At 42.7% G+C, this 22,006-nt stretch overlaps 1 protein-coding gene across 5 annotated transcripts in view; it reads left to right on the top strand.

Annotated features, from left to right (window-relative positions):
• The first annotated feature begins 361 nt into the window (after positions 1 to 361).
• Positions 362 to 22,006, top strand: part of AUTS2 (activator of transcription and developmental regulator AUTS2) — a 968,366-nt gene continuing 946,721 nt past the window's right edge. For 3 of the 5 annotated variants that reach the window (XM_074974909.1, XM_074974907.1, XM_074974904.1), the window contains exon 1: positions 374 to 719. In XM_074974909.1, coding sequence (XP_074831010.1) covers positions 426 to 719 — 294 coding nt within the window. In that variant the 5' untranslated portion in view covers positions 374 to 425. Of the gene's footprint in view, positions 720 to 22,006 lie in introns of all 5 variants that reach the window. The other 2 variants (XM_074974906.1, XM_074974908.1) reach the window with 2 other exon arrangements.

The raw sequence follows: 22,006 nt of genomic DNA, 5'->3' as shown, positions 1-22,006 counted from the left end.
GGGTCGGTCTCTTTTTCTTGTTGCCTTCTTCTCTTTTGGAAATCCTCAGGCTCCCAGCCCCTTGATCAAAGCATTCCGCTATTCTGATTTATTGCCTGCTTGGTGAGGGCTTTTTTTTTTTCTTTCTCTCTCTCTCTCTCTCTCTTTTTTTTTTAACCAAGGCGACCTGTGATCAGCCATTACTTTCCTTGGCTTGCTTATAGGAATCTCTTACATTTGGTATTCGCTGGTGGTGGTGGAACCGCACTTGGATTCTTTTATTTCTCTCTTTCTCCCCCCCCCCCCTTCTCTCTCTGTCCTCTCCTCCTCCCTCTTTCTCCTCTCCCTCGCTCCCTCCCCCTTTATTCCATTGGGGAAGCCGGATTTGTGGCTGTGGTGGGGAGGGGGGGGGGAAGAGAGGGCGAGAGAGAGCGAGAGCAAGAGCCATGGATGGCCCGACACGATGCAACGGGCTTCGGAGAAAGAGGCGATCCAGATCGCAGAGAGATCGGGAGAGGCGATCCAAAGGCGGATTAGGAGGGGCTGCCGCCGGTGGGGCCGGCAGGACCAGGGCTGCTTCGGTCCTCTCTTCGTCAGGCTCGGAGAAGGAAGACAATGGGAATCCACCATCGTCCCGACCCAGACCCCCCAGGAGGAAGAGGCGAGAGCCCTCCTCGGCAGAAGAAGACATTATCGATGGCTTTGCGATGTGCAGCTTTGTCACTTTTGAAGCTTTGGAGGTAAGACGACCCCCCCCCCCCCGCCCCGATGCTGCTGGTGTGCCTGGCTCATTGTTGGGTTAGGGGGGCGGAGGGAGAGATGGCAGGGAAATCTGTCTGGTGCCCCCTTCTCTCAGTCTCTCTCGCTGGCTTTCACACTCTTTTCTGCCTGCCTTTTCTCGCTGGATGGATAACAATGCAGCGCCCCCTCCCTTATCCCCCCTCCCATAATTGCTGTGGCTGCTTGTCTGTTTTGTTTTGGCTGCAGTTGAGGGGGGGGATTTCCCCCCCCCCCCTTCCTCTTCTCTCTCCAGCACTGGGGAGCGGTGGGGCCGCTTATTTTGCTGGGGGGGGGCGTATTCTTCCCTAGGAGAAAGGAAAGTGGGGGGAGGGCTTAGCCTCCTTTATCCTGCATGGGGACCTCACCTTTTAAAGGGTTAAATGTCCTGGGAGAAGGGGGGAATCCCTTGCTGACATCTAAAGGGCTTGTTACCCAATTGTCCCTTTTTTTTCTTTCTCCGAAGTGCTTTTGCTTTTGTGTGTGTGTGTGTGTGTGGAGAGCCCTGTCTTTCTTTATTCCTTGAACACCTGCAGCGTTGCTTTCCAAATGCACATTTCCCAGCCAGCCAAGCTTCCGGGGGGGGGGGGGGGGAGCAGGAGATTAAAAAGCGGGATCTGTTGCAATTGGGAGAGACTTATGTCAGGACAGATTTGTGGGGGGGGGGGGCGTGTGAGGAGATAAAAATGGGGGGGGCGCTTTTTCCTCCTTGGGATGGAGGTGAGAGAAATGTTTGAACCCACAATCCGTATGTGGGGAGGAGAGAGTTGTTGGCTGTGTGTGTGGTTTTTCTTTTCTGCTGATAATCAGAGCATGTTGGTTGCAGCCCTTCTCTTCTGTCTCTTCTCGCACCCCCCCACCCCTCCCCCTGCCACCAGAGTGGTGGCAGAGGATCCAAATGAAACTTTTCTTGGCTATCTTGTAGGATTAGGATTTTTGGTGGTCACTTGCACTGCGCTGTGTTGTGCAGGCATGGGGAGCGAGTTGGTTGTGGCAGTCGTGTTTGAACGTTCCAGTCCTGATTCATTGTCAAGGTTATACCTTTTGGCGGGGCGGGGGGGAGGGGTGGTGGTGGTGGTGGTGGTGTTGATATTTTGTGGGGAGGAGGAGGGAAGGCCTGATGAGAACCAATTACAAACACGGCTAAATGTCTGATTTCCAAGGTCTGTGTGTTTGGAGGATGGGAGGGTCAAGGGGGGGTGGTCTGACTTATATTTTTTATTTTGTTTTGGTTATGGTCATACTTGGCCCTTTAATTTGGGGGACACCCCCCTCCCCCTCATTGAAATATGTGATAAAACAGCTCCTGTTCTGATTTGAAATGCTTCTGTGAATCTGAACTACGGTCCCTGTCTCTGCTGCTGTCTCAGGACACATCAAAGAGACTGTTACAAGTGGTCCTACTTATTGTTGGTAGTCTTCCTAGTGCCTCCCAACTCTCGTTTTGTAACCTGTACTGTCACGTGGGGGGCTGGCAATCAAACTGGAGGGCACCAGCTGTTCTTGTCTTTAAAAAAAAAAAAAATTGAAGACAAAATGTGATGGGAAATTGAATGCAGTTTAACTCACTGGATTTTTTGTTACTTGCTGGATTTATCCAATTTGTCTCAGTTTGAGCCCTGGGAGTTACCACTTTAGTGTCATTCCAGGATCCAGTCTGCCCTTTCTGGCTCAGGGCATATTATCGACTATTCAGGCTCCCTTAGAAAGCACTGACTGTGTCTTCTCCCTGCACCCCCCAACCTCCCAGCCTGATCAGGATACTGTTCAGTGTTTACTTAATTAAACATTTAAAAATAGCGTAATCCTGCACTGTGTAATCAAGGGGGATACAGTTGTTTTAGGACAGCTTTGGCCGTTTATTTTAAGGGCCTTTGTTTATAAATGACACGTTGTAGAATTTTACCAAGTTTGTGTTGGGGAAGCCAGATTTATTTGGGTTTACATTTCATGGAATTGCAACTGTAACAATTATGAACTGTCGAAATAAATGGGAAGATGCAACCGATCATTTAACAACAGCAAAAAAAAGTGTGTATTTAAACTATTTAAATATTTATCCAGGAATAATATCATTCTGTTTCTTTACGCTGGGATCCAAATTCTGTTCAGTTACATCTGTAAGAAGCCAGAGTAACTCCACTCAAGTAACTTCTTATAGTGTAACTGAGAGGAGAATTTGTCTCATACCTGAGAAATACAATACACAAAATGCATGAGTTGTGATCCCTAGTAAACAATTACCAGTATTATAGCCCTTGCCTACCTTGATGAGTAGTGCTATGGGTAGCCCCATTGAGCCAATGGAAGTACTCTTGTGACTAAGCATTCACCAACAGGAGTGAGATTTGCACAGTTAGGCTGAGTAGACCAAAATCTGTTCTCACTCAAACATCCCATTTGTGCTACTGGGTGTTCTGTTTGAATAAAGACTCCAAAATTTGGTCAAAATCCTTACTTTTTGGTGAGCACATTTTATGGTCCATACAAATGTTGAAGAGTTTCCATCAGCCTGCTCTTGCTTGAACTTGGTGAGGAGCTTTTATAAAATAACTTAAATTTGTCTTGGCTTGTTTTTTAAAGTGGAAATTAACCCCCCCCCTTTTTTTCCCCTCCGCTAGGCCAAGAATGGCTACTAGTGGCTTTCTGTTGTAATTGTGCATCACTTGAAAGGAGTTTAAAAACATTAGCCAGCTTTGCTGGTTCATCTTATTCAGATAAAACAATCGCCAGCACACTGAGATTTGACATAATTTAATAGTCATGTGATAGATGGCCCAGTTTGACCTAATGGTTTCATGCTGCATTGGCAAATATTAGAAACTCATTTACAAAAAACGTAAGAGTAAGACTAAATGTATTTGTTGAGCAAGCTCTGTCTAAGGATCAGAGAGACAAAAGGGTCAAGCACACTGGCCTAATATGCCTGGGATTAATGTGTGTGTTTCTTATGGCTACTTGAAGTTTTGGTTGAGGCTTTAAAGTACTAGCAAGAAGACCTGATAGTTACTACTAAGTGAGATGATCTTGGTGGTGGTAAGCGAGATGTGTAGGTGCTGAAATACTTGAGTGGACACACGTAGCTCGGGGTGCTGGAAGAAACTTTCTTGGTATTTGTTAATTTACTTGGTCAGGGCCTGATTCAAAGCCAAGCCAAGTCTTTCCATTGGTTTCAGTTGGCTTTAGTGCCTGATAACAACAGAAAAAATTGCCCCAAACTCTTTTTCTGTGGTTGAACTTCAAATATGAGCTCAAGATTCAATACTGCTGTAATAGCGTGGAAAGTGAGAGAGGGCCATTTCATCAGCAGGTGTAAATCAGTCTAGCACTAATCCAATCAATGGCACTACATCGATGTACACCAGTTGAGGATCCCACCCCAAAAACCAGAAAAGGATAAGCAAAAGCTGCTGTTCCTTAAAGAAAAGGGTAGTAGCCAGACAAGGACAGTGACATGAGCTGCAGCTCTCTGGTTGAGAACATCTTTCCAGTGAGAGTAGGGTGACCAGATGTCCCGATTTTTATAAGGACAGTCCTGATATTCAGGGCTTTGTCTTATGTAGGCGCCTATTACCCCCCACTCCCTGTCTCAATTTTTCAAACTTGCTATCTGGTCACTCTAAGTGAGAGATCTGCCTTGGATGGATGCATAGTGCCCCTAATTTATTATCAATATTTTAGTGATTGAGCATGATGAAGCAGTGTGTAAGTCGTGGAAGCCAGTGGGCCCCATCCTTTTACTAAACACATTGTGTTGGCACTACTGGAAAAAATGCTTCCTAATTGTGCAGCAGACGGGCTAGGATGTGGGAGGAATATTGTAAATGGATGATGCGTATGTACAGGCACTGGGTCAAGTGGGATTGTGTAAGAGAGAGAGGGTTCCATCTATCCAAAGAAGAGAGGTGTATGTCTGCTAATGCCAGTTGTGGTACTCTGCATCTTGATAAAAGTTACTGTCTGTTGAACCAAAGTTACTTGTTTCACTGACGGCCACTCTCTAAGTCACTAGTCTCTCTGGCGTTCTCTCTGTCTTTTCCTTATCTGGCACGTAGGTAGGCAACATGTCATGGTCTCTTAACTGTTTGCTTGGAGTAGTGGGTGGAAGAAGAAGAACGGGATGAAGGGGGAGTGGGACTGTACTGTTCAATGTTTCTGGATTCCTCAAACTAATAACCAAGCCAGTTAGGGGCTTTCAGTGTATGTTGCTTGTTAAGTGCTGCTTGAGTGCAAATTTGCCAAGAGCAGTCCTAGCCTTGCCATAATTCTCTGGTTAGCAAAGGTAGCTTGTGGGCTGGGATCTGCCTATTCTCAAAAGCCAGCAGATCTGTTTCATGCATTTGAAACCTTCAGATCTGGTCTTTCATTTAAGCATCCGGGATGGATTCCTAGTATTTGCTATGAGGCACTGATCTCTTGTTGTGACTGTGAACAACGTGCATTACAAGTTCCTTAGCTTCATTGTCCCTACATTTGCTCTCCTTGGTCTCTTAACTTCTTCTTTGATGTGGAAGGAGAAAAGGAAGGGGGTTCTGTGCTCTGATTTGTGGTGGTCAGTACTCTGCCTGCTTTACTCAGCACAGCAACCGGAAGTGGTCCTGTAGTGGTTTTGTGATGAACGGTACATGTGTGTGACTGGCCCACAGTAGAATCTTCAGATTCTGTTTTGGTCAAGGGACAAGAATGACTTTCCAGGAACCTCTTGGAGTGAGGATGTCCAACTTTTTCCATTGGTGACATTCCCTCTTTTGATTTCTCTGTCATTAGCTGTGGCAATTTTGAGAGGGAGGTTTGTAGACTAGTGTTCTGGTGAGATAACACTTCACTAAATCTCCCCACACTCCCAAAGCTTTGTGTATCTGTTTGGGGAGGGAACAGAAATTGACACAGTAACGGAGATGGCTTATTGTGATGAGAAATGAAATCTGACCTGAGCCCTGAGATAGCTTTGACCGAGGAAGTACTTTTTTCCTGAGTCAGCTCAGCCCAGCCCTATAGAGTAAGCAGCTGGTTTTGTTTTCTGAACACTGAGCAATGTCGCTAGTTTTCCGTGTGGGCAATTGTTTAGCTTCGACTGGGACTGTTTCCCTGAAACAGGACACACAGATAAAGCAAACAGCAGACTTATAAACAAGAAGTGTGCATGATGTGTCTGACAGGGAGAAACCTACATTTAAATGGTGATTCTTGTTTCTTAACTAATGTCTACTGGTAACCTGTGTTAGATATGAGACTATGCTAAATTATTGTCTGGTAAGGCCCAGTATAATTAATTACAAATGGGAAAGGCTTACAAATGTATGTAAAGGAGCTGTTTGAGTTACAGATTCTGTATCAGATCATTCCATCCATCTAGAGTAAATCTAAGCAGTTCCACTGATGTGGATGCAAGATGAAGGCAGATGTTAGTTAGAGCAGCTCTATGTACAGAGAGAGAGAATGATGTAAGATTACCTGGGGTAAAGTTTAACTGCCAGCAAGGGCACCAACAAAATGTGAAAGTAAGACTAAGTGTTTGGAAGATACCATGTGCTAGGTTCTTTTCCCGTATATTTGTCATACCCAGTCAATTACAGTTCTGTGCGTGCATCTGAGAACAGGATTTTGCCTTTAGTACTTACTGTGATACATATCATCACGTATGATCCATTGGAAAATTAAAATAAGCATGTTTTTGTTGTATCTGAAGCTTCTATGTTCCTACGTGTGAAGAAGAGGTCATGTATCACTGTGTTGGGTACCAGAAAGCATGGCTTGTGATGTTTCTTTCTTACCAGTCTCTTACCCTGCATGATTAGTATGCCTGTATGTTCCTTGAGTTTTCATCAAAATAAACAGTTTGATCTTCCTTTTTTTATCCTTTCTTATTACTGAAGAAACTTCATCTTCACACTGCTGCCCTGCTGCAGCAGCATCAGAGCGTCAAGTGTTTGTTCAGTGCTGTCAGCAAATCCTGGTGGCCCTACGGTGTTTGTTGACTACTTAGATTCTTAGGTGTTTGTCCTGTAACCTCTGTTTGCATGCGTGAGTGCTAAGATTTAGACCAACAGGGAACAGAAGGTAGTAACCTAAAGGTAAAACGTGCCAGTGGTGAGTAGTGTTAAGGTGGGTACAGTTGGTACTGGTTGCAGGGGGTCAGTACTGGAGACCTTTCTTTTCCACTAAGAATGTAGAGGAAATGGTAAACTTATCCACGATCAAATCTGTGGATGATCTGGGAAAGTGGGGGGGGGGGGTGCGATCACAAAGGAAGATGCTAAACTGCAGAGTGACCTGGAGAAATTTAAAACTGTGGGATAACGCCCACAAGATGAGGCTCCAATAACAACATGACTCTGAAACCATTTTCAAACCTGTGTGTCTAAATTTAGGCATTTAAATAAGTAGCTCCATATTTTTCAGAGAAGGAAATGTTTAGGCTACACAGGGATGAGATATTTAGATTACTGGGAGATTCAAGTGGTCTTTTTTGGCTCTGCTTTTGATGATTATGGGAGTTATACGAACACGTGAATAGGACAAAAGACACACACCCTTATTCTTCTCTATCATAGTAACTTTGTCTTATACCATTTAGTGAGAGAGCGAGCTCTTTCTTATTAAGTATCTGGGGTCTCTGCTGGGATGTGGGAGTCTGAAGAAATACACTTATAAAATAAGGATAAAGGATCAGGAACTCAGAAGGAAAATGATCACCACAGAAAGGGAAAGATATCAAGAGCCCAAGTAATTGAAAGATTTGAGATCGATGGAGAACTATCAGGGACTGGACGGGATCACTGAGAAGTAGAGAGGTATGTTACTGAAAGTGGAACTTTCAGGTAAGATCTATTGCTTTATATGTAAATGTTCCTCTGGGAGATGGATACTGGCAGTAACAGAGGGAATATTCAGCAAAATCTGTCCCTGCTTAAAAAGCCCTTGTTACTTTCTAGTTGGGAGGTGTCTGGCTAGAATATTCTACAGTGTGGTCTATTTTTTTTTTTTTAAAGGACTGTTTCTATCAGTTTGAGTTGGAGCCCCCACCATGTTACTCTGAAGGTCTGACCTGCAGCTTTCTAATTATCTACAGTAAATTAGAAGTTTTAATCTTTATTCTGAGCAACAATACATTGAGTCAGGCTTTAAAAATAGGCCAAGCTCAAGTTCAGTGAAGTCTCAAACACAATTAGTGAAAGGGTAATGGAGTTGGGAAGCTGTGGGCTGAAATGTGGAAATGTTTAACCCACAGTCTTCCTTTATTTGAATTTCAGCATTCTGTTTGAGGCAATCTAATGCCAGTTCTATTAAGGGAAATTGATTGCAATGCTTCTGTATATCATCCTTAAAATTTATCAGTTTAGTATCTGTGCCCTAGTTGGGGTTTGTCAAATCCCAAGCTGAGCTCTGCTGTAACCCTTTGCCTTTAAGATAACGAGTTAACTAATATCTTTAGGTTCTTCTCCCTGGTAGGGTCGCTTAGCAGCACTAATATTGACACTTTTGTGTTTTGAGGAGGAGAGAGAAGGTTTTAACTGAAAGGGTAAATCCTTAGAATGGGAAATGTTGGAAGGAAGTATCTTATTTTGCTTTTTGGGATGGGGCGGAGGAGTGAGGGAGATGAAAATAAGTCAGCCTGAGAAATAGAATAGGATTCCCTGGCACTGCAAATATTGCTGTGTGTTTTCTTGCTTATCCAGTTTAATTTGATCACATTACATGACATGCTATCTGTGTGAATTTACGCTGATGTCATTGTATTTACCCAAATCTTGTTAGTATTAAAAACACGTGAAATGAAGCCATAGTTTATGTGTCTAGATTTATTAACTTCTGCATGCTCTGGAGTACTTGCTTGTGTGAATCTTATATTGTTACGTGCTCTTGGATGCAAAAAGTGCTGATATTCTAAATGTCATGATGGTCACTCCACAGCACTTCCTGTGTCCTTTTAGGATAAGGTCGGCCGACCCTGTCCCTCACACATTTGTGTGAACTTCCTCTCTGAGGAACTGTTTCTTAACATTTTGAATTAATTAACATTCTTTCTATTAAATTGCACCGAGAGCAGGTAGGTGATGTGTGTGGTTTTTTTTGTTTGGCTGGTTTTTTTTTAATCAAGCCAGTGCCATTACCCTGCTAGAGCCAATCTTTACATATGTGTTACAAACTCATTCAGCAATCAACCGTATTAATGTAATGTAAAGAGGCTGCACGTTCTGTAAGGGTTGTCGTTTGAGTTAAGCTGTCTGGGATAGGTTTTGTGGATGCTGCAGGATGACTGTGCAGAGTCAGATCAGAAAGATGAATTGTAGCATTCAGTAGTAGATTGCTATTCTTTCTCTGGCAGAGTTCACAGCACTGCATTGGGTTAGTCACAGCATGTCCCCTACTTAGGAGGATCACAGGCAGTTAAAGGAAGATTTCTAAAATGTGGAGTTCATTCCTGCCCATTTTGCAAGTAATGCTGTATATCTAAAAAGCTTTCAGTCAAAGATCTCAGAGAGCTTTTACTGATGCTGCAACTCCAAACGTTTTGGAGGGGTGTTAAACCCATTTTACAGGTGTTTAAACTGAGGCACATACATTTGCAAAAGTGCACGTAGAGGCACCTTCTTGAATGCATCTGACTGGGCTTGTGTAATGTGAGACGTACACATGCAGGGGACACGGACACACACCACACACTTGTGGCCCTGACTTGTGTGCACATCAGTCATTGTACGTGAGCAAATCAGGTGGGTCCAAAAGTGCATACACATTTTTGAAAAGGTGGGGCTGAGTGGGAGTCCACATCAGAACCGGGTACACTGGCTTCTGTTCCTTGGCTTCAATCAATAGACAACCTGGTATCCATTATACCACAGTGAAACGTGAATATTGGTTGCCATTAGATGAAATTAAAGAGCAGAAGCAAAAAATGAGTTTATATTATGTGACGTTAATTGATAGTTGAAGCTGGCTTGAAAAAAGGGAAAAGTCATGGCTTTATCCTGGCCCAAAAGTTCAAAAGTCTGTCTTTCTTTTAATTTTAAAAAGTCACAGCGCACGATGTTTTAATGAATAGTAAGCATTTGGCAACTGGACTTTTGAGAAGTCAAATATTCTTTGTTTCACAGTAATAACTTTTTCATGGATTTTCAGCAATCATTTAAAAAAGTGGTTTTTTGCTCAGTAGTAGACTGGTTGGGGTTACGGAGACCATAGTGTTTAGTGGTACGGTACGGAGTAGTGATAACACTTGGCATAAATAGCGCCTTATCATTCCATAATATCTGCAAGCACCTACCTCTTTGTTTCCGCACACAGTTGCATGGAAAGTCAGAGGGACTCCACACAAGTTAGGTGCACCTAGGGGCACTGTACCAAATATTAACTAATGGTCACAATATGCCTATGAGGCAGGTAAGGATGTTTTTAGCTTCCCCATCATAAGGAAGAAATGAGACCAAAAAGTGGCTGTGGATTTACCCAACACCATGCAATAAGTCAGTGGCAGATCAGTCATTAGAAGTCATTCCTACAGCCTGTGAGGTGCATGCGGTATATCTTCCTTCTGTTGGCCTATTCTTAGGTTTTCACAGAGTTTTGTCAGTTGCGCATTTTACCTGTTACTAAAATACAGATAAGTAGAAATATAATGACTTAAGGCATGATTTCAGAAAGCCCTAAATGACCTGAGACCTTCCTATCTGACAAACCACCTCTCTCCCGGGGACCTTTTTTTGCGGTTGAAATCATTGGGGCACTCTAAGTGAACCCCTTATTATTTTAAAGGAGGAGGAGGGCTGCTGGTCATGTGTCATGTGTCTTTAAGAGCGCTTTTCCTTTCCAACACACGCTCTCCAACTCATTCTGAATTAGGCCAAACCTAGTGACCTTCCAGGCATGCTGTAAAGGCCTGTCTGTTTTGAATGGGCATTGGCAGAGGGCTAAGGCAATAGACCGTAGGATTGGTGTCCTATTGCATGGTGAGCAGGGAGAAGGTTTGAGAAGAGAGATGCTGCTGCTTTGGAAAATTTATGTTGTAACTCCTTTTAGTATTGTGGTTTTCTAAGGCCTAAGTGCCCTTGATGTACATTGGATTGGCACTCTTTGGTGTGAAAGTCTTCCCCCCCCCCCCCTTTTTTTTTTTTTTTTAAGATCACAATAAATACCGAAACTCATTGTCTGATGTTCAGAATATGGGTACTCTGTTTTAAGGAGACAACTTTGTCGTCTTTTTCATACGTTTTGGATGTTACCAAATTTTTACTGGCTGGCCATTGTGCTCCTATGCAGTGACTCTTCCAACATTAGTCACTTTAACTGTGGGGAAAAAATAATGAATGCAATTATTGTGGTTCAACAGCTGAGTCTGCTGGACTTTAAAAATAAATGTTAATGAGTGCTGGGATCAGAAAGATACATCTGGTGGGTGGATTTGCCAGATTTTCAACCTCAGAATGTGTGTTGAAAAACCCAGTGAATTATATAGTTACAAAAGTGGATCTTTATGTTTATAAGACCTCAGTCTAATTGACTTAAATTTTTCTAACTACGAACAGACATTCTCCCCCAAAAATGTAATCCAGAAGGGGACACGTCTCTGTAAACTGATAGAATTCGTGGCAGTATGCTGTTAGTAGTCCAAGAACGTTTGAAGAGCCAATAAATCTATTAAAATCTTGTTTCTGGGTGGAAAAAATAGAGAAGGGGACAGGGGGGAAAAGGGGATGGTTGAGACTTTGGATGTGCATGATGTGTGGGCTAATATATTGTGGCTGTTTGCTGAACCAGAAAACTTGTAAGGACTGTTTGTCGTGTGTGTGTGTGTGTGTGTAATCTATGGCCATTCACATAATGAAGAAATTTCATGAGATTGTAATAACAAATAAAGATGAATGTAATTAAAAGATAAGCAAATTGACACTCCTAGCTTAAAGGCAAACTGTAAATGAATACACCTGTATGCTATCATTTATGTATTAGATGTCTGGGGCAGTCTGCCAGATATGCAAATAAAAAGACATTGACAAATTTCCTTGGATGTGTGGTTGTGGAAAACACAACTATTTTATTTTACCTAGCATCGTCTGGATTTGCCACAGCAATAGGATTTAATAATTGTGTGTCCCTGACACCTAGGGTGACCAGATAGCAAGGGTGAAAAATCAGGACGGCGTGGTGGGTAATTGGCACCTATGTAAGACACAGCCCCAAATATCAGGACATCTGGTCACCTCATGACCAGAATGTGATAAATAATATAAACAGCGGTGGTGGGGAGGAGGAGAAAAGATATGGATGGTCTGGCTATCCAGATGACTGACCAATGGGAGGAGTACACCTTACAGTGGTGCTTAAAGTTGTAAACTGGATTGTAAGACTCTCACCCTTTCAGATCTTTCCCATCACTTGAACTATGTGGTACTTGTGGCTCTGTGTTGACTTTCAATGGGATTTGTGCTTTCTTGGATGTTTGAAAACTCCACCAAAGATACCTGGCTCTTCCCACGCCCTCCCCCCGCCAATCCTGTTGCTGCTTTCAGTAGTCAACTGCATGAGTTCGAAAAATAGATGTTGTTTTGGGCATATTGGGCCAAGTTCAGATCCGACGTGAAGTGGACTTGTGCGTTCATACACCTGTTCTGGATTTGGCTCATAGTCTGTTGAAAAGGACTTCCTCTCAAACTATGGTCTGGCTCTCAGCATGGTTTGCCTAACTCTTTAGGCTCTGAAGATGCTGTCACTGTGGATAAGGATTTCACCAGTGCTGTAAAATGATTTCTCAGACTAGAGTGGGAAGGGAATTTCTTATGTCTTGTTAATTAGGACCAAGCACCCTAATTGGATCTTTCAAATATTCCCATCTTTAGAACCTTGCAAAAAGTTCTAATGTCTCTGCCTTAATGAGTGACTGACCAAAGGAATGTGTCTCCCTTTATATAATGCTTTGCACTACTTATAGTCCTTTCCTTTTCAGAGGATCTCAAATACTGTTCACACTGAATCAGTGGCAGAGCGAATCTAGGAATCCTGATTTCCAGTGCACTTCAGTCACTAGACTTTTTTTTTCCTTTGATCTAAATAAAATCATGCCATGATCTGTCATTTTAGAGAGGGTGTTTTGCATTATGCAAAATTTGTTCCTGGCTACCTGCATAAAAGCACAAAAATGCATGTTGTGTTTATAATTTTTATATCTAATAAAACCTCTTTTTCTTTTAATACACCTGGACATGGAAGAAGATCGATCATGCCAAGTGCGCGGCTTCCAAGTGATTTTTAAATGCTAAGTTTTTGTCTCTGATTCTTCAACTTTTCTCCACTTTTAATCTTTCATGAGTGCAAACTTCAAAAAGATAATCAGTAAAACATGCTTTTATCTTAATTAATTCAAAACACCGTTCATTTTTAACTGCAATTACAGACAATCCTTTCAAGTTCCCTCTATATTAATGAGTAAATTTCCCCCCATCTTTATTTTTTGCATGCCTAAATACTGCCATATTGCCGAAATTGGAAGGTACATTGTGAGTATAGGTGGTTTTCTTTGCCTTGGATAGTATTTCAGCTTCCAGGAAGTAATATTTCTTACAGATTAAAGGCTTTGACATGCTGTTGTACAGCTTCATTGGATTCTTTTTGAGGAGTTGATGACAAGTACTGGATCTTGCACTTGTCTTTAGTATCCAGCTAAAGTTATACAGTTATAATTTCGTCTTGTATCTGTGTTTCTCTCTTGTTCTGTAATGTGGTATAGTGACATTTCCTGTGTATGTGGACAGGAGCATTTAAGAAGTAAGGATTAGTTTGTTTATATAAATCAGTTGATGAGTAAATTTTACTTATTTTTTGTTTTTATGGAAGCTTTAGGTTGGTTTTATTTCCATTCTTTCATTAGAAATGGAACCCTTGATCATCACTATTACTTTCTTCACCTTCCCTGTTTTGATCCTCCCTCTTTTATTTACATAAAATATAGGGGAAGAGATCCCTAAGCTTATTATTAGACAGAAACAGAATCATAAAACCAGATTTCCATTAGACTGAAACCCCTTTCAGCAAGTCTGGTGGTGCAAAGGCTTCGTCCATGTCAGCCCTGCTTTCAGCTTCTCTATTTGGACAGTGGTTCTCGATCAAGGGTATGCATACCTCTGGCGGTACGCAAAGGTTTTCCAAGGAGTACTCAACTCCTCTAGATCTGGGTTTTTTCTCAACCAGGGGGCGGGTGTGTGTTTAGGGAGATCACAGGGTGGGTTTAGGGAGATCACAAATGCAGGGTCAGCATTAGGGTGTAGCAAGCAGGGCAATTGCCTGAGGCCCCATGCCACAGAAGCATAGGTGCTCAAACTAGGTGCCTCCGCCTGGCTTGAAGTGGTTTCCATTATATACAGGGTTTACAGTTTGGTTCAATGGCTCTCAGCACCCCCACTATACAGATTCACTGCTAAGCGACGTGCTTCAGCTCCACCGCTGGGGCTTGGGCTTCAGACAAGGCTGACAGGTGGACAAATGGGCTCAAGTATCACCCTGAAATGTAAATACAATACTTTATATTGCAATTGGGGATGCTCTTGTATTGTGGTCTGATTTTTATAAGCAAGTAGTTAAGTGAGGTGAAACTTGGGATACACAAGACAAATGAGACTCCTGGAAGAGGTATAGGAGTCTGGAAAGGTTGAGAACCACTGATGTAGGGGCTTGGGAATGGAAGGGAGGAGATAACTTTGGAGCAACCTGCAGTCCAGCTATTCTGGGGGCTGGCAAAGCATCCATCAGAGCAGCCCTGAGGCTGCTCTAACTGATGCTTGGGACTGGGAAGGCCCTTAAGTATCCCAGGGTACAGGAGAATGACAGTAACTTAAAGCTGCCTTTTGTCTCCCTACCCCAGTTGCAGGAACTGGATAATCAGATGTTAAGAGTTTTTAGAGATGGCAATGTCCTGTTGTGTCAGGCAGACCCCAATGCTGCTACATGCTGAATAAATTCTTATGGTCTGTTCTTAAATGTTTGGTACTGTTTTCAGTGACTCAAGAGAATTTACATTTTCCTTTGTGGGTCCACTCCACAAACTTGGATGCCCCACTGTTGAACTTTTCCTGACATAGATCTTTATTTCTTTAACTTCGTCCTATTATTCCTAATCATAGTCCTTTGATCACCTCTCTCTCCTTGGTGTTTACACCTTTCCTTGTGCACAGTTGCATATGTGATTCATAGAGAGACACAGTCTCTGAACAGATGCAGTAATGAATTGGGTAGCTTTATGGAAAAGCATATAAATATCCGATTTCTAATGGACCCAGGTACTAGAAAGTCCCTTTAATGGATAGTTTTGGTGTGAATAGCTTTTTGAGAAGTGCTTTGCTTGCTCTCTCTTTTGTACCCTGACACAAATGGTTCTTATCCTCATTTGCACATTTCTACACCTGTTATCCATCTTTCACATTTGTGCTGGCTGCAGTCTCGTTTTGTTTTGCAAAATCTACCTGAGATTAGGGACAGAGATGTATGTTTGCTGAGGCAGCTTTGGAAATTGCATTGTTGAAATACAGCCCATATGGGCCATTGTAAAATGGTTACTGCCACGTATAATTGCCTTCACAATGATGTGCTTTGTCATTTTACTTCCATCTTCAAAGAGGCACTGCTGTAGCCTGCTGACAGCAGTGGTGGTATTCGAAAACATATGGATTTGCAAAGGCATTACATTGCCTTTTTAGTTCAAGGATTAGATTACAGTGTTGGAGCATGGGTCACTACATTTTCAGTAGGTAGCTATCCGATAGCCTACACTTGATTACGTTGGTGAACGTTCGGCATTAGCAATGGATTTTATTTATTGATTTAAAAATATCTAGTGATATCTGTATGGGTGTACGGAGGTGGCAGCATCCCTGCAGCCATAAATACTCCATATAGTACTTGTGTCTCTGAAGAACATGGGCCTTGTTACCCTTCTTGACTCATATTCCTCTTTTGGAGCTTCCCACCACCACTGCAAATGCTTCAGGAGAAGCTGGAGGTAGTTTTCCATACAACCTGCAAGAGTTCAAAAAATCATGCTTTGGGCTCCCTAAAATCATAACACTGGCTTAAAAATCAAGTGGTGTGTTTTTGGGTGTTTTTTTTTTAATTTACCTTGTTTTTGTATAGTCTTGGGTCATAGCTGCAGGAAAGAAAAAAACCCCTTGAAATTAAGGGCTAGGAACTTTTTGTAAAATAAAACGGAGCAGCTCACATGACTCCAGGAGCTGGGGCTTTAAGAAATATCATAAGCTTCTCCATTAAAATTGTCAGAGATAGCAACACTGTAAATCATCTAGATGTGACTTTGCATGTGGGAGCACTTGAGCTTTCTTGATCATAGTTTAAAGCCAGAAGAGACCTGCAAATCCTCTAGTCTGTCGTCGTCCTGTATGTCACAGGCCACCAACACCACCCAGACCTGCACACTAAACCCAACAATTGAAATCAGACCCAAGTATTACTGTCAATCGTCTAGGCTCCTATGATGTGCCAGGCAGTGCAGCCTAAATTGCTCACCGTTGTTGTGGATTTCAGTGATAACATAAAAGGAAGGGGGAGGATTTCAGGCCTGGGAAATCGTAGGGGTAACACATTGAAAGCATAAATAAGACACCCTTCTCCTCCCTTTTTTTTTTTTTTTTTTTTAAACTCCTGCTCCTCCTCCTCCCATAATCCTGCTTCACCATATGTTTCAAGAGCACGATTGCGCGCGCGCGCACACACACACCCTCTGTCCATAAACAGTTACCGTCTCTAAGGTGCCACAAGTACTCCCATTCTTTATCTGGCACTTAACATGTAATGTAGCTTTGACAGTAACCAGGCTAAAGGGACTTCATATGTTTCACATCACGAATTTCTGTCCTGTTGGCAGAAATCGTAAAGAAACCTTTGCCTGGATGCCCTCCCATCCCCGTTGTATATCTTCGCCCAAAAAGCAGACTTGGTAGTGTCACTTGGGCCAGCCGCAGTCATGTCACCTTCTGACTCTCTTGCATTGGCAAAACACTGCTGTTTGCGTTTGCAAGCTTGCAGAGATGCATAAATCCCTCTCAAACCCACTGCCCCATTATCTAGCTCTTCAGAGATGTTCTTTAATTAAGCTGGTGAGTTGGGAGATGTGGGCTCTGCCACAGGACTCCCTGTGTGACCTTGAGCGAGTCACTTAGCCCCGGGTTCAGCATAGCATTTTAGCATGTGCTCAAGCGTTGGTTGAACGGGGACAGCTTTAGGCTTAGCTTTATGCATGTAATTACCTTAAATGCTTTGCTGACCTGGGCTCTTAAGTCCTGATTCAGGATAGCGCTTAAGCACATGCGTAATGTTAAGGAGACTTTAAGTAAAGCATGTAGTTAAGTGTGGTCTTAAACTGAGGCCTTAATCTCGCTGTATGTCTGTTCTCCCCATCTGTAAAATGAGTCTGTTAATACTTCCCTACCTCTGAGTGTGTCTGTGAGGTGCTCCATTAGTACGGTTTTGGGCTAAATACCTAGATAGTGCCATAGGAACCATTAGGCTGAACACACCTACCCAATTATAAGTCATGTGACTGAATAGAATACATTTTTAGGTAACTGATTATCAAACCCTTTCTTAACAAAACCAACACTGAGCCCAAACTATGTTGACAGTGATTGTTTTAGTACAGAAAACTGACAGTGTCTACCTGTGGCAGTCCCTGATGATGAATGCTTTTTCTCTGAACTGCAAATTTTATAGTAATGTGAAAGTTAGCGTTTAGTCAGGTTTTGCTTGAGTTTTAAATCAACTTCTGACAGCCTCTCTCCAAGCTGTGGCATGTATCAAGGCTAAGCTACAGGAATATCTTTCCTTAAATCCACTGCGGAGTAAAGGAGAAAAAAATCCTTGTTGCAGCTTTGAGAAACGTTAACGGACGTGTTGCTGATTCTGGCAGCTGGGATTGTGATAAACAAATTAGGCCTGTCATTACTGCCAGGGAATTCTAGTGTAATATGTATGTCGCAGTGCTAGGATATCTCTATCACAAAGTGGCCCTGTAAAAGTTAAATGAAGATTTTAAAAATTTTAAATACTAGGATAACACATTGAAAAGCAAAGTTGCTGTGTGATGAGGGTTTGTGCAAGACGAATCCTAGAGGCATGTACTGCAAGTGACATGTTTTAGCATGTGGCAGCAAATAATCCAGAGATGGAAAAGGTTAAGGGCCTAATCCAAAATTCATTAGTCCGAAGCGAAGATCAATTTAACACCATTGCGCTGTGCATCAGGCCCTAAATAAGGCCAATTCAGGAGAGCCTTTAAGTACATCCCTATTGATGATGATTACCTCTCTCTGTAAAAAGCTTTTGAGGGCTCCTGATGACAATAACTATGTAAGAGCTAGGTATTAAGCACGTGGTTAAAATTAGTAGAACATGCTTAAAATTAAGCAGATGCTTAAATACTGTCATGCACAGGGATGGAGTTCAGTGTGTTGTTGAATGCTGTCCTTAAGCAAGCCTTACTAACACAAGCTTGCTGTTTTTATTTTTGGCTTTGTGTGTGTGGGGGTGTTTCTTTGGAGGTCTAGGGGGCAATTGGGTCCAGACCCTGTAAAATGCCGAGTCTGAGAGTTGAGGGCTCTCAGCACCTCACAGGATCAAGCCCTTGCAGAGAGAAGTCTTGTGCGTCATCTGTTGCGGAGAAGGGATGTCTTTTCTGAGCATTGCCGCTTTGCTTGTAGGTCCGCCTGATAATTGCATAGCAATGACAAAGCATCAAGATCTCCCTGGCAGGTAGCGCCACCCTTGGATTCTGGAGATGCACGAATGGAGGTCCTCCACCTCCCCTTGATGCTTCCACTCCCTCCCACATATCTCTGTGCTCTCCAATACTGATGAAACAGGTGGCAAGATTCAAATCACCACTCTATCAATGGAGTTGAGTTCACTCTCCACAACAGCTCACCAGAGGCTTGTTTTGTTACAGAACATTGATTAAATAAATATTCCTGTGCATACAAAAGAGGAGAAATCTGTTAAAGCACTCTGCAGTTATTATTTCTTTTTTCCCTGCAGTTATTTTTCCATTAGCGACAAGGAGCTTCCCTTTAATTTGTCCGCCGCCTCCTCCACCCCCCCTCCCCCCATGAACACCTTCTAATGCATGAGTAATGTGCAAACAATCTAACCTCCCTCCAGTTCAGATATGCTAACAGATTAGCTGTGGCTCAATTATGTTTTGATAACCCCTTGTACTCTGTGCAGGGTGTAGTTAAGTGGTTCATGCCAGTGTTTTCGATGAAGAGGACGTTTTTTCCGTTTAATTTCAATATTCACTCTATTAGATAACTATTTTCCATAGCACCATTTGGGCACATGGTGCTGCAAAATAAGCTGTTGCAAAATATTGACAGTTTGGGCAGAGTATCGGACTTCTGGAGACATGCAAAAAATTGCTGAGTTTGTTTGTTTGTTTCCCCAGTCTTCCTATTGAGGTGACAGTTACTCTACATCGTCAATGTCAAATAGCAAAGAGGTAGGAGAGTGTGTGTGCATGTGTTTATATATACATGTATATAAAAAAACTTGAAGGAAGACCCAGCTCTGATTTTGCTTGTATTAATGTCAGCCAGATGTGTCTGTTATAATCAATGGAGTTACATTGGTGTAAAACAGGTGCTTGTCAGATCAAAATCGTGTCAAAAGTGTCTTTGAAGAAAAACAGCTGGTTCTGAGCTCAGCAGACATCTGCGGCGCCTACATCATGAGTTCAGTTGAAAGTAATGGTCCACATTTGGATCTGATGCCACTTTAAATGTGGATTAATGCTCTTGAAATATCAAGTATCAAGGCATTCCTCTGTCTTTACACTGGTGTAACTGAGATCAGACTCTGGAAAGAGTACCTTGATGGGAATGACTGAGAATAGCTTCTTTCAGGTAAGTAGTATTGCCAGTTTAGACCCATCAGAAATGGGCCTTTGTATGCCATCCGCTCTCTGACGCATACCTCTGGAATAAGCAATTATTAAATGATACCTCACACTTCAGTAAAAGGCTTTTTTTTTTCTTTTTTTTTTTTAAGTGAACTCTGTAGAGAATCTTCATAAGTTGCTAGCATTGCTGACTAGAGTGAGAGGCCGCTTCCCCTCTCCCCCTTTTTTGGGGGGAGGTCTAGAGGGGGAGACTGGAGTAGCTAGTATGGGATAGCTGTGCACTAACTCCATGTGACCATTCCTACTGCCCCCACACACGGGGACTTAACTGTTCCACACTGCCAGTGTTTGCAGAGCAAGAGGGGACACGCAGGGAGTTAGCATAGAGTAATTAGTGCACTGTACGTTCGTAAGCTAACTTATTCCACACTAACCTCCTCATGTGGATAGGCCCTTAGGGCTTGGTAAACCAAGGAACCCTGTTAATAAGGTTGCTCGTTTGGGTGCATCCTTTTGCAAGAGTGAATCACTGAGAAGAATGGGGATCCTGCTTCTGTACTAAGCTCCTGTATCGTTGACAGGATTGCCAAAAAGCACAGATAGTAGTCATCTCCTCCTCCCGCTGCTTTGTATTGCTGTGGGCAACCTAAAGCCTGGTTGGAAGTGGGAATAGTAAAACCTCAGTGTGTCTCCTCTATCTTAATGTACGTAATTAGTTGGAAATGACATTAATGAGTTTAATTGTAGCTTTACACAGTAGCATGCCAGCTGTTTACTGTATTCTTTCTTGGTGGTACTTTTTTTTTTTTTTTTTTTATCCTTTCAGGTGTAATTTCATGTGACTTCTCTCCCCCTCCCCCCTACCCCTTTGGCACTGATAGCTTTTGCTGCTTATAGCTAATTTGTTCTGTACAACGTTAGGAGGCAAGGGACTGAATTTAATTCCCGGTGCCAAGTAGCAATATTAAGGATGGCCATGCACCAATGTACAAAGTCTCTGACTGAGAGAGCAGTACATAGGGTGGCAAGGAGGAAGGGTCTCGTCTCAGGCAGAGTCTGTAAGCCACTGGAATGAATGCCGTGATTAATGGTATCGTTGCTTTTTAGCTTCATCAAAAGGCTTCAATTTATGAGAGCGTAAGGAATGCTGATTGTCACAAGAACCTATCAAAGGGTACAGAAAATATGAAATTAGCAAGAAGGAATGGGAGTTAATTACTGAACAGTGATTGCTCTGATATAACCAATTATTGGCTCGTTAAATGTTTATTACCTTTTTATGCTCCTTTCCCCCCAGTAAGTGCAGTTTTGTCCTCACTATTTTTTTAAAGGGGTTTAATACATAAAAGCCTCTTTCAAAGCACAGTTGTATTAACAGTATTTTGTTCTAGCCTTGGCAACTTGGTCAACTCATTTGGGTTTTCTCTGGTCTGCACAGATATGGTCAAGTCCTGTGGTCCTTATTAAAGGCCAGGTTACTGCCTCTCAAGGAAAGACAATGGGAGAGGTCTAGTAGGAAACGTGGGGGAGAATCCAGTTGTCTCTCAGTTACCCCAGATTGTTCCAGTAGAAGGGTGGGGGTTTGACTCCCTTCTCCATTCCTGCAGAATGAACAGCAGGTTTAGTTTCCATCAACCATGGATTCTTCCAGATCATGTGCCTCTTTAATGACTTCTGGAGGCTGGTGCAGTCGAAAGGGCCCTTGATTCCAGTGGAGCCTCCCTGATGGGGTTCTCTTCTGCCTGGACACTGCCTCCAAAACCTCCTTTAAAGGGAAGGGGAGTTGTGTGATTCAGATGAGGCTCCATAAGAAAGTGGGGACTTAAGTGGTGTCTGGGTCTTGTTCTGGACCTCTGTGCAGCAGTGAATTTCACCCATTCAGATGGTGAAATTGACAACTGCACTTACTTGGGATGACCTATGTGCGAGTTGATGATTTTTAAAATCTAAACCCAGTGTTTTTAAATGTAGCCAAGGCTCTATTCCTCATTGAGGATTGCTTGTATGTGAAGGTCAAGGACTGAAAAGTCACCTGTTGGAGAGTTACCTCTCTGAGAGCAAGGAGTGAGGAATAAATAGCCTCTCCCTACCACAGGTGGAGAAGTGGCTTCTCATGGAGTGTATAGATGTGTGGGTCTGCATCCACAGATAAGAAGTGGTTTCTACGTGACTTGAGCAGTGATGGGGGCTGTCTGTTTGGATGAGGAGACTGTGTGTAATGGGGATAAATGTAGGATCAGTGTGGAATAAGGAAACATGTCTCCATATAGACACTTCAAGAAAAGGAGATGGGGTGTAGAATTCCGGGTGCATGGATATGGATAGTGTGTGAATGTACACAATTGAGTGGAATCTGTG

The sequence above is a fragment of the Natator depressus genome, chromosome 17 (genome assembly GCF_965152275.1).
Source record: "Natator depressus isolate rNatDep1 chromosome 17, rNatDep2.hap1, whole genome shotgun sequence".
Lineage (NCBI taxonomy): Eukaryota > Metazoa > Chordata > Testudines > Cheloniidae > Natator > Natator depressus.
The sequence above is the reverse complement of the archived record's forward strand: the minus strand, read 5'-3'. Positions and strand labels throughout refer to the sequence as shown.